Source organism: Lethenteron reissneri, chromosome 36 (genome assembly GCF_015708825.2).
Source record: "Lethenteron reissneri isolate LAM-NWPU_2019-01 chromosome 36, ASM1570882v1, whole genome shotgun sequence".
Classification (NCBI taxonomy): Eukaryota; Metazoa; Chordata; class Hyperoartia; order Petromyzontiformes; family Petromyzontidae; genus Lethenteron; species Lethenteron reissneri.
The window spans coordinates 10939212-10953927 of NC_083814.1; the positions used below are offsets into that span (position 1 = coordinate 10939212).

Consider the following 14716-nt stretch of genomic DNA (forward strand, 5'->3'; position numbering starts at 1 on the left):
AGACGACGGTTTCCTGCTTCCACTCAAGTTTCAACAATGCTTGGCTCATTGGCATTGTTTTGAAATCGGAGGACAAGTTAATTAGTGGTGTTTTGTTACCGCTGCCAGTGTTTGGTGGACTTTTTTTTCTTCCCGGTAGCCAGTTTGTTCGAAAAAAAAATCCTGTAGACATTTCTAATTAAGAGACTGAATTTTTAAAGCTGTTTTACTCAACAGAGCACCATGCACACACTTACACTATCTGTCTTCATTGACATGGGCAGTGGAATACATACAAGAAAATAAAATAGCCGAAACTTCCGTTGCAATATTTTGTGCAATAAACACATACCCGTTTTTGCAACTTTGTAGGTTTTTCGCCACAGCACTATGCGTCTCTCCGCTGTATATTCCTGAGAAGGCGGTACAGCAAAGTGTGGACAATTTTTTTTCATCTGTAAGGGATCGAGTGTCGCCCCCTGGTATGCGTGGGCTTTCTCCCGGGGACTCTGGTTTCCAGCCACATGTATAAACATTTGTCTGAAAACATCTTAATATATAGAGGACTGCAGAGTTTGGGCAATCGTTGGTGGCACCGGCTAACCGGCTGACTGCTGCCTTCCAGCTTGTGTGGTTCCTCGGTAATTGTGAGATGCAATTTGGATGAATGACGATATTTAAACAAGTATAACCCGTAAAAACAAAGTTTTTCACTATAAATCCTTTATATGCGTGGCGGCGAGAGTCCTCTCGTCCTCTGGCTTGAGATGGCTGCTACCTATGGGTCAGATGATTGTCTGCCAGTATTAAGCAATTGGTAATTAAATATTTAATTTTTTTCCCTAAAAAGTGTAAAATTTTGGAAAAACATTTTCACGAACATTAATTGTCTCGCACAACGAGTCTGTGTGCAAAATGTCAGCTCGATTGGATCACGGGAAGTGTGTTAAAAAACGACCGAAAGATTTGCACGGTCGTAAGCAAGCAAGCAAGCACGCAAGCACGCAAGCAAGCGAACTTAATATAAAGGATTTTAATAAAACATTAATCGTATTATGATCGTGTCAAATAACACGTGGCACAACCCGAAAATACCTCGAAGAGCTTTGCACAGAGCTTCGTTTTTTTAATCTTTTTTATGGAATCGAATCGAGCATTTTTTTTTACGAATTACTTTCCTTCTGAAGGCACAAATCCAACCTGATCCTGAATGAGGATTCGTAAAAATAAGAATTGTTAAAATACGTAATTATTCTCTTTTTACCAGAAGCGGAACAAAGACACACCGCTTGCTCCTGACAAACGACGGCACAGTGCACCGTCATGGCAGCCGCGAAAGGGTTGTTTGAAGAGAGTCACGCGAAGGTAATTTGTGTAGCCCCGTGAGAGTTTAAGAGACCAGGATGAGTGTCGTTTGCCAAAAGAAGCCCAAGCAAAACGTCCTTGTTCAAATCTATGTGCACATCAAGTCTGTGTGCACAAACCCGTCTGCAAAAAAAAACATTCAGGGGCGGTTATGACCTGGATAACTTACAACCGGCACGAAACCTGCGCTACTCTGCAAGGGCACACTCAAAAGCACCCCGTGGTGTAAGTTACAAGTGAACGTTATGACTCCCGTGCCTTGGTTTTGTGACATGCGTGCTGTGTCTTCGGAAAATTTTGCAAAACGCGATAAGGTGAACATGAATAAGTATGGGAGCATATTTTACAGCCTCTTCATTAAACCCACCCTTGCTTGCATTCCCAGCTCGTATCTTTCTTTCTGTGTCATGTCTTTTCTCAAATACGTCGGCGATTTTGGCCTTCCATTAGCTCTGTCCATGGTATATACTTAAGCACGTTGCTTTAGATACTCCTCCCAGTTGCGTCGAATTGTTAAAATTGCTTGTGTAGCTTCATTTGCTGTCTTCCCATGAAATGTTGTACCGATAGTTTTCTCCAGTCAAGAAATTTCAACCTCTTGTTTTCTCATTACATGTCCAAGAAATTTAACTTTGCCTTAAAAATCATTCTAAACATTTACTTTTGTACCTGCTATCCATAATACATTCATGTTATACCCAGAGAAACGATGGATACGTTTCGATTTAAAGCTTTCGTGACTGCAGGGATTCACCTTCTTGGTTCTTTCAGTAAAGTCACGTAGAAGGGAAATAATAAAATAATAGACAGCGTTCAGACGCTTCCTTCCTGACAGACCTGTTCTTCACCTGAGGACGGCTGCTTGCGTTGTGGCCGAAACGTCGTGAGAATTATTTTATTATGTTTTATTTTTATTATTTTATTATTTCCGTTCTACGTGACTTTACCGAAAGAACCAAGAAGATGGATAAGTTGCCCAATAAAAGGACACATTTGCAGCCCTAACACATTTCTCATGGTCACTGCTGGTGGAAGGGCCTCCACTAGATAGAGCCCAAGAAAGATCGCCTCTAGAGGGTTGTTTTGCCTACTCTTCCATACTGGTCAGATGCTTTAGAAGAAGTGGGAGCCCACAGTTTAGCCCCAACCACACGCGGGACCTGCCGATCGACTAACCGTGGAGTTACCCATTTATACTGCTGTTGGGCAGGACACAGAAGCGGTGGGAGGAGGGATTTGAGAAACTCGCACCGTTGTTTCAGCTGCCGAGTTCTAGAGATCGATTCGAACCGGCGACCTATCTCGATCGCAAGTCCAGTGTGCTCACCGTTACGCCGCGGCAGCGTCCCGCGCATGCCGCGTGGGAAGTGGACTTCAATTAGTCGCAGGACAACTCTTTACAACCCGCTCATTAATTCTAATTCTTGCTTTGCAGCCTCAACTCGTATACCCAGGGCAAACATTACATTAATAAGGTTAATGACAAGGGGTTACTGCCTTACAAATGTTTTCAAATTGGCGGTGACGATCGCAGAATAAAGAACAGAGCTGAAAAAGAGATGACCGGGTGTGTATATAGACACGTACACAGGCAACGTCGAACCTGACCGGCATTTAAAGAAGAGCTACTCAATATGCAATAAACACATACATTCACAAATACATTTAGGGAAAAGGTCACTCACTCAACTTCAAATCACGCGAAAGACAGGCGCTGTGAAAAAAATGTATTGATTGAACAAGGTCGAGAGGCAAATCCATCTCGAGGAAAGGTAGGGGAACAAAAACCACCCACACATCAAGCGCTCTTCAAAAGAAAAAAAAATATATATAACATGCATTCGGGGCTTGCGTGCGTGCTGAATATGGCTCTTGCACGCTTTCCTCTCCTCTTTCGACGGAGGTGGTCTGAGCACCAGTACTTTTCGCCCTCTTGCTGTACGTACAAATTCGGGCGACTTGACGGGGAGTTGCGGTGCAAAGGGCCAACCTCACGTCGGCGCAACTCGGTGGTAGCGAGCGGCCATTCCCAGCGCTTTGAGTAACAAACCTAAACTGGGACGGGGCTGCTGGGCTGCATATTTGCAGGAGGGAGAGACACGTTTGAGCAGGGGGACGCACGTTGCAAGGTGCCAGAGGGTGTGTGGTGGACTTATTCTGGTGGATGGTGAGTGTGGGGTAAACTAAGCTATTTTTATTTTACCAGCTAAGGCCCACTGAGCTATATAAAACTATTTTTCAGAAGCGACCTGGCCACAAGTGGAAATTTATAGCAGCCAAATTCTAATGTGGATGGAAAATCGGAGGACCCAGAGAAAAATCCATGCAACCACAGAGGAAGCATGCAACAAATATACAACAGTCAGGGTCGGGATTGAAGCCACTATCGCCTGTATACCAGGCAAAGTAGTTAACACGTCGCCACCGTGGTGCCACACAGTGGATTTGGACAGCAGCTTGCGACCAAATCACATCCTGAACGCGCGCACGATTTTGTTGGACTTTGAAAGCTAAGCAGACGTGAGCCTGGTGACAACATGAATGAGAGACTGTCTGGGACAACCACGTGTTGTAGGCTTGGCCTGTGAGGTGACACAGATGTTTTTGCTCCGATTTCTAATTACTTCATTGCTATACTGTACTCTGTTTTTTATTTTTGTTGTTGTTGCGATTTTAGTGACCCAGGGTCAAATCTATGAATGCGACTATCCTGTTCTCTTGAGCTCTAACCTCGTTAAACAAATACACTTGACTAAACGTGACTCGACCAAGAGATGGCAGTGTGGTCAATCAATTCTTGAATCTAATTGTGTGGATCTTTGAGTGTCTGTCACTCCCTCGTATGCTTGATGTGTATTCTACAGATACCATCGTTCCCTTCCACATGCCAAGCGCTCATTAACCCTTTCCCATTCCGATAACGTACTTGCACACCGTGAGTTTTTCTTCTGATTCCATTCCGATAAAGTACATGTACGTCAAAATAAAATAGCTTTATCGACACCGAGGCTCTCACAAGGCCACGCGGGAGGGTGTGCGGAAGTTTGTCACCAGCTATCATAGAGTGCGGTCGTGTCACTACAGTTCTCTGCGGTGAGTACAGCACAATGTCTTTAAAAAAACGGTGCTACACCTTCTCTATCTAAAACACTGAGCCACTCACGCGCTCCGAGTTTTAGCGGTGAATGGGACACCGACCCTGCAACTTGCAAATGTCTCGGAATGAGGAAATGGTTAATGGAACTGACCAAGCGACTGAATGCAGGACCTTCCAGAGGGAAAAAACAAAGTCTTGAGACTCAATGAGGCTTTCTTCGGAATAAAATCTAAACCAAGGGCAAAATAACTGCAACAAAGATACCCCCCTTCTAATTCCATAGCTTTGTGAGCTCTGTAGCCACAGCTCGCCATGATAACGCATAGACTCACCCAGAGACCCATTGTTTGTTGTCCTGACCCCGCACCTCCGATTAGCATGGTTGGCTACGTACGGTGCGAACGAAGTTCTACATACATAACATTTCAGACAGCCATATCACCCCCCCCCCCCCGCACTGCAAAAACTTGGCAAGACCCTCCATGGTAAACAAGCAGAAGTAAACATCTGTATTGCCGCCGAATGTCATTTGTGTTGATTGAGCGCGTCTCTCGCGCGGTCTTCACGGCTGAGCCATCGTTCCGTTACCTCGTTTCGTCACGCCGACTTAATTTGGCTCTCCGAGCCATATAAGCATTTTTCAATTAAGCTAGGGAATCCTGAGACTAATGGAGCACGCAGATTGTGTCGTTATTAAGCTGATGGGGACGGGGCACAGCTATAAACAATTCTGCATCGCTAGCACAAGCCCCAACATCTGGTTTCCTCCCCCCCGTGCCCGTCCCCCCCCCCCCCCATTCTGCCACTTTGCGTTTCTTCCGCCCCCCCCAGCCCCGTTCATTTATGAAACGGGCGAACCGTGCAAGCGGAACGTGGCGGTGGCCGCGCGCTCGCTCGCTCGTTCCCCTCCCAATGTCGATCGGCCTACTGAGACCCGGTGGGCTCGCGTCTTTTTGTTTTGTCGCGAAATTTGCCAGCCCCTACAGAAATACATCGCGAGGGACGAGCGGAGCGGTGAGTGCGGCGGGCTCTCGAAATCCTGACGCTCGGTCGCCGAGTTAGCACGGTCGGCTACGTGCGGTGCGAAAGAAGCTCGAGGTACATTGCTCGTTAGTTCCGTGTCCGACCACGGATAACATCGTAGCGGTGGCGAACGTGAGATTTCAACCGGTTCCCGGGTTGTCGCTTCCATCACTACACCCCCCCCCCCCCGCCACCACCACGAACTCACCACTCCCCCGCGACGATCCCACGGCATTGATTAAGAAACAGCTGCAAAGTTCAATTTAATTAATTCGAGAAATAATTAGAGCGCATTGCGAGTGTTCTCCTCTTGTGTACACAGATTTACAAGAGGCACTCCACTTTCCGCCAACACAAACAACAACCTATCGAGGACTATAATCCGCGAGGCAAGTCAAGCAAAAACATCGTAATTATTGCGCCCCTTCCTCCCCCGCGCCACTCTCTCCTAAGTTTTCGCTAATTATCTGTAAATTGATGCACTTATTGAAAGAAAATGGAATTGTTTTTTTTACCTGTTCGTCAATCACGTATGAAAGAAGGCAAAATATTTTTTTAACAGAAAATAATTGAGTTCATTGAATAATTTTCTAACGAGTACAAATTAGAGAGATGTTGACAACGACGGCCGTGTAGTATTTTAGGTTCCTTTCCACGCTCTCGCATCAAATATTAAGCACTTGACAACCTTGAAATGTTACACGCTTTCCCAACAGGGGGTTGCAAGCGTTAATGCATCAGCTCCATTCATCCGTCTGTCTTTCTGTCTGTAATCGGTGATTCCACATTGCAAAAAGAAAACATTCAACGTAAAGTTCTGGTTTCCATTCCAGACTTTGCCCTTTAGAAAACCCGAGCAAAGAATGTATCAAAGAGCAGCCTAAAACTAGAAGATGAAAACCCAGCGCTGAAAAGAATCGCGAAAAAAATAGCGCACGCCTCAAAGTCAACCTCACTGTTCCGACAAAATCACAGCGCGTGAAGTCACCTTGCGACGCACAGACCCCCTCACGACCGCATCATCACGAGCGAGACGTCACACGCGCCGCGCTGCATGGCGTCACCTTCGCGAGCGCCACGATATTTTAGCGACGAACAAAAAAAAACACCACCGTAGAAAAAGTGTGTCCAGAATCCATGAATGTGCACGTTTCTTCTTCCTTGTTTTCTTTCAAGCGTCAGACCAATTACCACGCGACCGCTCGTCAATTGCAGACAAGGTCAACTGGGCCTTGTCTGCAATTACATTCTGACTCCTGGATTGCCACTCCTGAGTCGTATCATGATAAAAATTCAGTGTAGATAAACAACATCTTTCAAACCTTTGCACAATACTTCACGTATATCTTAAGCGGTGCAATGTTGTTGCATGCATCAGTGTGTTACACGAAGTTATTGGTCGTCTCGACAACTTGCTGCGATTCTAAGTTCACGTGTGCTCCTGCTATCCGTGTGCAGCGCTCTGCTAAAATGTGCAGAAGTGGATCTCAAAACCTCCATGGGAGGTGGGGGGGTTAGCGGCTGTCCAGAAATTCAAGCTTTTCAAATAGGGCCCCTCAATAAAAACACAAACATTCAATGTACTTCCTCTGGTTAATATCGATACAACCAAGGCTTTAGTACTCACGTCCGGGCCCGTTTGCACGGGCAGCCGACGTCACGCTCCAATCACAATGCGTGTGCTCTCAAGGCGGGGGAGGGGAGCAGGCAGCATCGCCTCCATGCAAATCAATTTATAACATTTTTGACATGCGTTTTTTCTGGAATTTCTTGTTGTTATTCTGTCTCTCACTGTTCAAATAAACCTACCATTAAAATTATAGACTGATCATTTCTTTGTCAGTGGGCAAACGTACAAAATCAGCAGGGGATAAAATTAGTTTTTCCCTCACTGTAAGTAACAAGGTCGTGGGTTCAATGCCAACCCTGTATATTTGGAGCTTGCGTGTCTCTCTCCCCGTGATCGCGTGGATTTTTCTCCTGGTCCTCTGGTTTTCCCCTCCACGTTAAGAAGCAACATCACCACGCATTTAGATAATTTGGCTGCTGCTGTATTTCTACATGATAAGCCACTTCGTTGGGCTATCATTTGTGTTCAGGTCACTTCTGAAAAAGAGATATATAGTTCAATGAGGCCATACCTGGTAGAATAAAAAAATAGCTTAGTTGAATTAGTTTTAAGTTCACTGATTGTACACTTTGTGTGAGGTGCGCTAACAAGAAAGAAATGATGACGATGGAGTCCAAAGCCAGGAACGAGACCGAGCAGTGGCAGGGCGGGCCCCTTACCGGCGTGCGAGCGTGGCACGTAGAAGTGACCGTGGTTGGGTCCGTCCGGCGCCTGGCTGAGGGTGCAGCCACGGGGGCCCAGGCACACGCGACTCTGGAAGGGGAAGCGTCGCATCTGGGAGAAGAAGAGTCTGCTGCTCTCACGGTGGTGGGTGGCGGTGGGTGGCGGTGGGTGGCGGTGGGTGGCGGTGGGGGCGGTGGGTGGCGGTGGGTGGCGGTGGGTGGCGGTGGGGGCGGTGGGGGCGGTGGGTGGCGGTGGGTGGCGGTGGGGGCGGTGGGTGGCGGTGGGTGGCGGTGGGGGCGGTGGGTGGTGGTGGGGGCGGTGGGGGCGGAGGGGGCGGTGGGTGGCGGTGTGGGCGGTGGGTGGTGGTGGGGGCGGTGGGGGCGGTGGGGGCGGTGGGGGCGGTGGGGCCGGTGGGGGCGGTGGGTGGCGGTGTGGGCGGTGGGTGGTGGTGGGGGCGGTGGGGCCGGTGGGGGCGGTCGGTGGCGGTGGGGGCGGTGGGAGCGGTGGGGCCGGTGGGGGCGGTGGGTGGCGGTGGGGGCGGTGGGTGGCGGTGGGTGGCGGGGGGGGCGGTGTGGGGGAGGAAAAGACACAACGAGCGGCGAGGCGTGTCAGGCTTCACGTAGCGATAACTTGGCACCTACCTGGCTCAGCGGCTTAGCCCAGCTTGCATGGGCCCTGGTGAAATTAATGAATGAAATCGGGGTCCATGTCCAATTCCCCCCCCACTCTCCTTCTTTGTCGACCTGTCCACTTGATAGAAACGCCGCTGCTTGTAAGCACACCTCATTGCCTGCCATTGCACGAGGATATTGTCACATATTGCAGGTATTTCAAAAGGTTTACAGATGTAGCAATTCACTCTTTGTTGTGACCGAGGACAGCAAGTTGTCAAGACGACCAATAACTTTGTGTAGCACACCGATGCATGCAACAGTTCGCAGCGTTTAAAATATATACGTGAAGTATTCCCGTCTAGCACCGACTGGCGCCGCCAAGATGCTTGCAGTGAATGGACAAATGTCGTGGGCTGTGCAAAGTAAAGCCGTGGGCCGTGTGAAATTAAATAGTGGGCGGTACGAGATGAAATCACGGTACGTGCGGGATGAAGGCACGAGACGTCCTGGAAGAATTTCGATTTAAAGCTTTCGTGACTGCAGGGATTCATCTTCTTGGTTCTTTCGGTAAAGTCGTCACGTAGAAGGGAAGTAATAAAATAATAAAAATAAAACATAATATATTTTTATTATTTTATTACTTCCCTTCTAGGTGACGACTTTACCGAAAGAACCAAGAAGATGAAGTCCTGGATGAAGTCACGGCCATGTGAGATGAAGTCACTGGCCGTGTGAGATGAAGTCGTCGGGTCCGCTGTCCCGCACGAAGGCCTTAAGTGTGGGAAGGCCCGATGCGATTGCTCCTCACCGCGTGTTGGGCTGACGGGACGCAGAGGCGTAGAAGGAGAAGTGGAGCTGCCAGCCACGGCGCGGGTCGCATTCCGGGGCTGACGTGAGCAGGAACTTGGCGGGCACGCGGGGGCCGGGCAGGCCCAGCGACGACACGCACACGCACAGGCGGCGGGAGAAGTTTCCAAACGCACGTGGGAAAACCTAAGCGGGCGCGGGAGACCGCGTTAGGACGAGGGGGACAGAGGGAGATAGAAACAAACGGACCAGGATGGAGATTGTCCACCTCTCACCTCTCCTCGCCCGGCAACAAGCTACCAGCAGCCGCAACTCTGCACCTTTATTCAATGGGAGGTCGCTCTTTCTCCTCTGCTGACCCAAGTCTGGAAGTCCCTCTGGCAGCACTGAGATTTCACCCTTTCACACCCCGCAAATTAAATAATAATATCAAGGCTCAGATCTACTTCGACTGCCAATGTTTTCTTTTTCACCCATTTTACGTGTCATGTTCTGCCTATGCATTGGACATAGGAACTCATCCCAATTACTAATTCTTCATTCATTCATTCAGTTTTATGGATACAATTGACTGAATATTGCTATAGATGGGCAACAATGTGTTGGTCCATCTCTCGACCCGTCAATCTGCGTGAAGGCATGCCTCATGCGTACATCTGTGTTATATGGTATATGTATGTTTGTGTTTTTCATACAGTTGAATTCCCGCATCAAGCAGAGGCTCATATGATGGACTGGTTTTCCAGTTTGTAAAAAAAAAAAATGCACCTTCTTTAGAATTTGCCGTGGAATGTTGAGACGCACACGCATATGTAAGTGATTTACAACTCAAAATTATATAACTGTGTTTCTCCCTGGTGTGTTCCGAGTTGTACGGCGTATTCCTCGGCTTGTCCGACGCTTTGCTCCGTGCGCTGAGAGCTCCTTACAGAAAACCGCTCCTGTAACCGTTCCTGAAAAACTCTCCCTTGTCGAAGCTCCAAACACGCGGAGCGAAACGCCGGACATCATGCCGAACAACAGCAACCAGCTAGCCGGGTATAACTTCGCAGCGGAACGCCGTGTTCACTAGGGCGAGTGCATTGCAACAGCGAGTTTAAATAGAGAGCGGAAAAAAAAACATGATGAGGGGATGACTGCGGTCAGGAGAGCATGGCAGACGGCGATGGACAAAGAGAAAGAGGCACAGCGAAGTTGACAGAGCGGAAGAGCGAGAGAGAGCGGAAGAGCGAGAGAGAGAGAGAGACAGAGCGAGCAAGAGATCGAGAGACAAAGAGAGAGCGAGAGAGATGCGAATCCAGTTCCAAGCGCTCACGTACAGCAAACATGATTTTCACACCACAGGGCAGAGCTTTATGTTTTTTTTAGGACCAACAGCAAATCTAGCACTGGCATCATAGTTGCCACTATCTCATTTCCCATTTAATCTACTTGCAGCGAGTGCTGGCTGGCAAGACCAGTTTAGGAAAGGGGGGGGGGGGGTGTAATAGGAAAGTTTAATGCCCTTGGCCTGAATCTGACCGCGAGCAATCGGCTGTCTCATGAATCTTCTTCAAGTGCGGCATCTGCAAGTTGTTGTTGTCCCCCTCCTCCATCCACTCGCCTCTCTCACGCCGAAACAAAATCCTCGGCCGCCGCCACTTTCAAAGGAGGCGGCAGACAACATGAAACGGCGCGGGATTTGTGGGCAACCTCATAGAGCAGAGCCGATAATTGCTTGACCGTCGTGAGCATCCCCAAAAGAATTGAGCAGGCTGCAGCTCTCGACGGCTGGCCCCGGTACATCGCACTCCGTGGCGGCGCTCGGCATAAGAAAACCAAACCGGAGCCTTCGTGCGCCAGGCAGCTCAAGGGGTTGCGGATTCATAAAAGCCATGGGGTATGCACCAAATACTGTTGTCAGCTTGAACCTGGTGGTAAATGAGCTTATTTCAAACAGCGTATTTCTATGATACACAGCATATAATGTTTGTAGTTACGTGCCACACCCGAAAAATATAATTTCATACTCAGGGCACCCAGCGGGCTGGCAGCTGCTTACAGAGACGTAAATGTGGTGGTTGTGAAGAGCGCAAATCTCTGAAGATTGGAACAGCATTCGTTCTCAGACAACGCAGACAGGAGGAGTTGCGCGCATGTGGCTTCGCCAGCATGTAAAGCTTATGTTTTTGTATCGCCGATTTTCCCTGGATGTAAACCCCGCTGATATGATAACGCCGCTAAAGGGATTTTCGTTGCGAGCCATAGGGGGGGTCCGTTTTAATCGCGTGGGAAGCGCCTTATTTTCTTAACACATCAGCAACACACATTGGGCATCTCTCCCACACACACACACGATCCAATGACATCCATTGCACAAACCTCATAATTATAATAAACGTCATGGGGGGCGGTGGGGGTTAAAACGTAAAACGATCAACCGTTTACTTTCTTCAGTCTTCTGACTCGATGCCTTATATAGGCCTCCTCCCAAAGCAATTGACGTGGAAGCGAATTCTCCTTCTAAAAGAGAAACCGCCAACAAGTGGAAAACTTCAGTCTCGCCGAGTTTGCTTTGCCGTCAGCCCTCCTCAGTGACCCCAAGCTGAATATCGCAGGCCAATCGATCCCCATCTCATCTTATCCGACCTCCCCTCTCGTGTACCCTCTGCTCCCCCTAACTCGGATAACTCCAGCTAAGTGAAGTGTGGAATTCCATCCCCTTCGCGTCCTATTAAACATATGGGCGTATCGGCGGTCCACGTATTGCAGTAGAACACACCGGTCCTCATAAAACAGTCTAAAATCTCAATTTTAACCGCCAAAATGTATCTGTTCATCGATTCGAAGGTTTACTCAGTCTGCTGAGACTGAATAAACCTGAATGGATGAACCATCCGAAGAAGTCGAGGGCACAAGGAGTGAAATCTGCCTTTGGAACACGGAGCAGCCAATCGTCATCAGGACGGTTGTGATGCTTTCCGGCAACAGACTGCGAAGCTTCGAGTTCAGCCGCTCATATAAACACCCATCTTCCGACTGCTTCGACATCAACGGAATTGATTTTGACGCACCTCCCCGCAGGATTTTCTGACCGGGGATGCAAATCCCGGGAGAATAAATAATTATTGCAAAACATTTTTTTTTATACCGCATACCACCGGTGTACCGCCAATACGTTCACTTATAAATTGTTCACTGCGAATAGACAATGCAGAAAGAGTAATGGGCAATGTAGAGCTCAAACAAACGCGTGTGTAAGACAGATTTAGCACTGGTTTTTTTTTGCTACAATTGACCGCATTCTATCAATCGGATTCCATCAAAGACACGTGAATATCGAATACCATTATGCCTCACCTTTGTCGCCTCTAAAATACATTTATTCGACTTCGGTTGAAATTGATGTAACAAACCAAGCTCTCACAAACCAAAGTCGGAATACAAATGTTTTTTTCACGCAAAAAAATTATAAACCATTTTACAAGGGTGGTAAGGCTACAATAAAAACCAATGCATGGAGAAAGCAAATAAATAAATACCAGAAGTCAAGTGAGTAAAGGGGATATACATTGTTGATGAAGTTATTTGCAGGAATATTAAATGATATTCTCAGAAAATTGGACTTTAGAAATAAATGCATAACATCAACGGTGACGATATTCACCAATGTATGTGTATCTACGTGCCTTTACCGAAAGACGCAAAGAATATGAATACATATTATTGGTTCTTTCGGTAAAGTCACGTAGAAGGGAAATAATAAAATAATACAAATATAAAACAATAAAAATTATCACGACGTTTCGACTGCAACACAAACAATCATCATCAGGTGTGAAATCCACAGCAAGAAATTTTTGAAAAAAGTGTGGTTTTCACACCTGATGACGATTGCTTGTGTTGCAGTCAAAACGTCGTGAGAATTGTTATTGTTTTATATGTGTATTATTTTATTATTACCCTTCTACGTGGCTTTACCGAAAGAACCAAGAATATGAATCCCTGAAGTCACGAAAGCTTTAAATCGAAATATGAATACAATTTATGCGTGCTGATGGGAGTCAAAGAATGAAATGAAAAACAGGAAATTATTCAAGAACCTTGATAAAAGAAGGCTGCAAAGTTGTGTTCAAGGCAAGTCACGTACAACAAGCTTGCTGAACAAAACAAATATCTGTTGGGGGGGGGCGCAACTGTAAAAGACATCACATGTATACAATAGGAAAATTACTGAAGGCAGACCGAAATGTTTTTTTTAAATTAAATAACGATGGCCATCTGTGCTGTCAACGCCCTGTCAGTGATCAAGTCCAGACTGAATACCATCCTCTTCTGCTCTGCTCATGCCCGTCTCTGCAAGAGTCTTCACTAATACCTTCGCTTATAAACAGCTTGTTACACATATTCTTGGTTCTTTCGGTAAAGTCACGTAGAAGGAGAATAATAAAATAATATAAATATAAACCATATTTATTTTACTTCTCTTTTGGGGTGTCCCCGTGATCCATAAGGTTACCGAATCTGTGTACAACGTCATGAGATGTCGTTCCAATTAGACACTCTAGAACTCAAAATCGCATTGTTATCACGAAACTGGAGTAAAAATCATCAGGAATAAACTGGCCAAGAATCTCGCGCAGTAAATTCACCGAGACGTTATGAAATTAATAGGCTATTGCTTACAGGAATAATGCATTAGCACGGATTCTGTCCTCGGTTAACGAGCATTATGAACAACGATGTGCGTTGAACTTCTTTCGCACCGTACGTAGCTAACCATGCGAATCGAAGGTGCGGTGGTGCTCGCGGAAGGTGCACACAGGAAGGTGGCAGATTGTCCGTAGGGCCCCGTTGAGACCGCTGGGCACGGCTGGCGGTGGCTTCAGCCTGCGAGGACTCTCCTCGGCAGGCAGGGTTGGGATGCCGAGGGGAGGTTCTTTTAATGATGGGTTTTTTTATCCCAAAGTTTTGGGCAAACCTTTGATCAATGTGTATGATTCACCTTAATTTGATTGGGTTGTGTAGCTTTTTTTGCTGTTAAATATTTAATCTGTGAATTGCATAAAAGTACGAGTAAAATCTGATTACTTATTTTAATGCATAATTGTGAGATAGCTATTTTGTATGATGTATGTATGCACTTCATTCGCTCCGTACGCAGCCAACCATGCTAATCAGAGATGAAAAAAGTCGTATTTTTCATATATATGAAAACTTAATATTTGTTATATTACTAAATACATTTTGTATTACTACCGTGTTAAATGTATATAGTTTTTGTTTAATACTGTCCAACTAGGGTAGCATTAGCTCTGTCTCTCCATCCATTCATCCATCTATCTGTCTATCTGTCTGTAAAAGGGAGGCAATGATAACTCTTGCAGCAAATGTATTCCAATATAAACGACACTTGAAGATAGAATCGCAGCACAATTAAGAGCAAATCCCTCACGGCAGCACAATTTGACACGAACGTTTTCTTTGTTTTGGGTCACCTTTGCAAGAGTCAGCGTGTCCTAATCGCGGCACAATTGTATACCCAAGGTTTGTTCGCCT

General features: G+C 46.8%; 1 protein-coding gene across 1 annotated transcript in view; it reads right to left on the bottom strand.

The window, feature by feature from the left end:
* Nucleotides 1–14716, bottom strand: part of DISP3 (dispatched RND transporter family member 3) — a 199467-nt gene that overhangs the window by 65177 nt on the left and 119574 nt on the right. The window contains exons 14-15 of the mRNA XM_061566372.1: nt 9180–9364; nt 7754–7887 (exon numbers count right to left, since the gene is read on the bottom strand). Of these exons, the coding sequence (XP_061422356.1) occupies nt 7754–7887; nt 9180–9364 (319 nt within the window). The remainder of the gene's footprint in view (nt 1–7753; nt 7888–9179; nt 9365–14716) is intronic.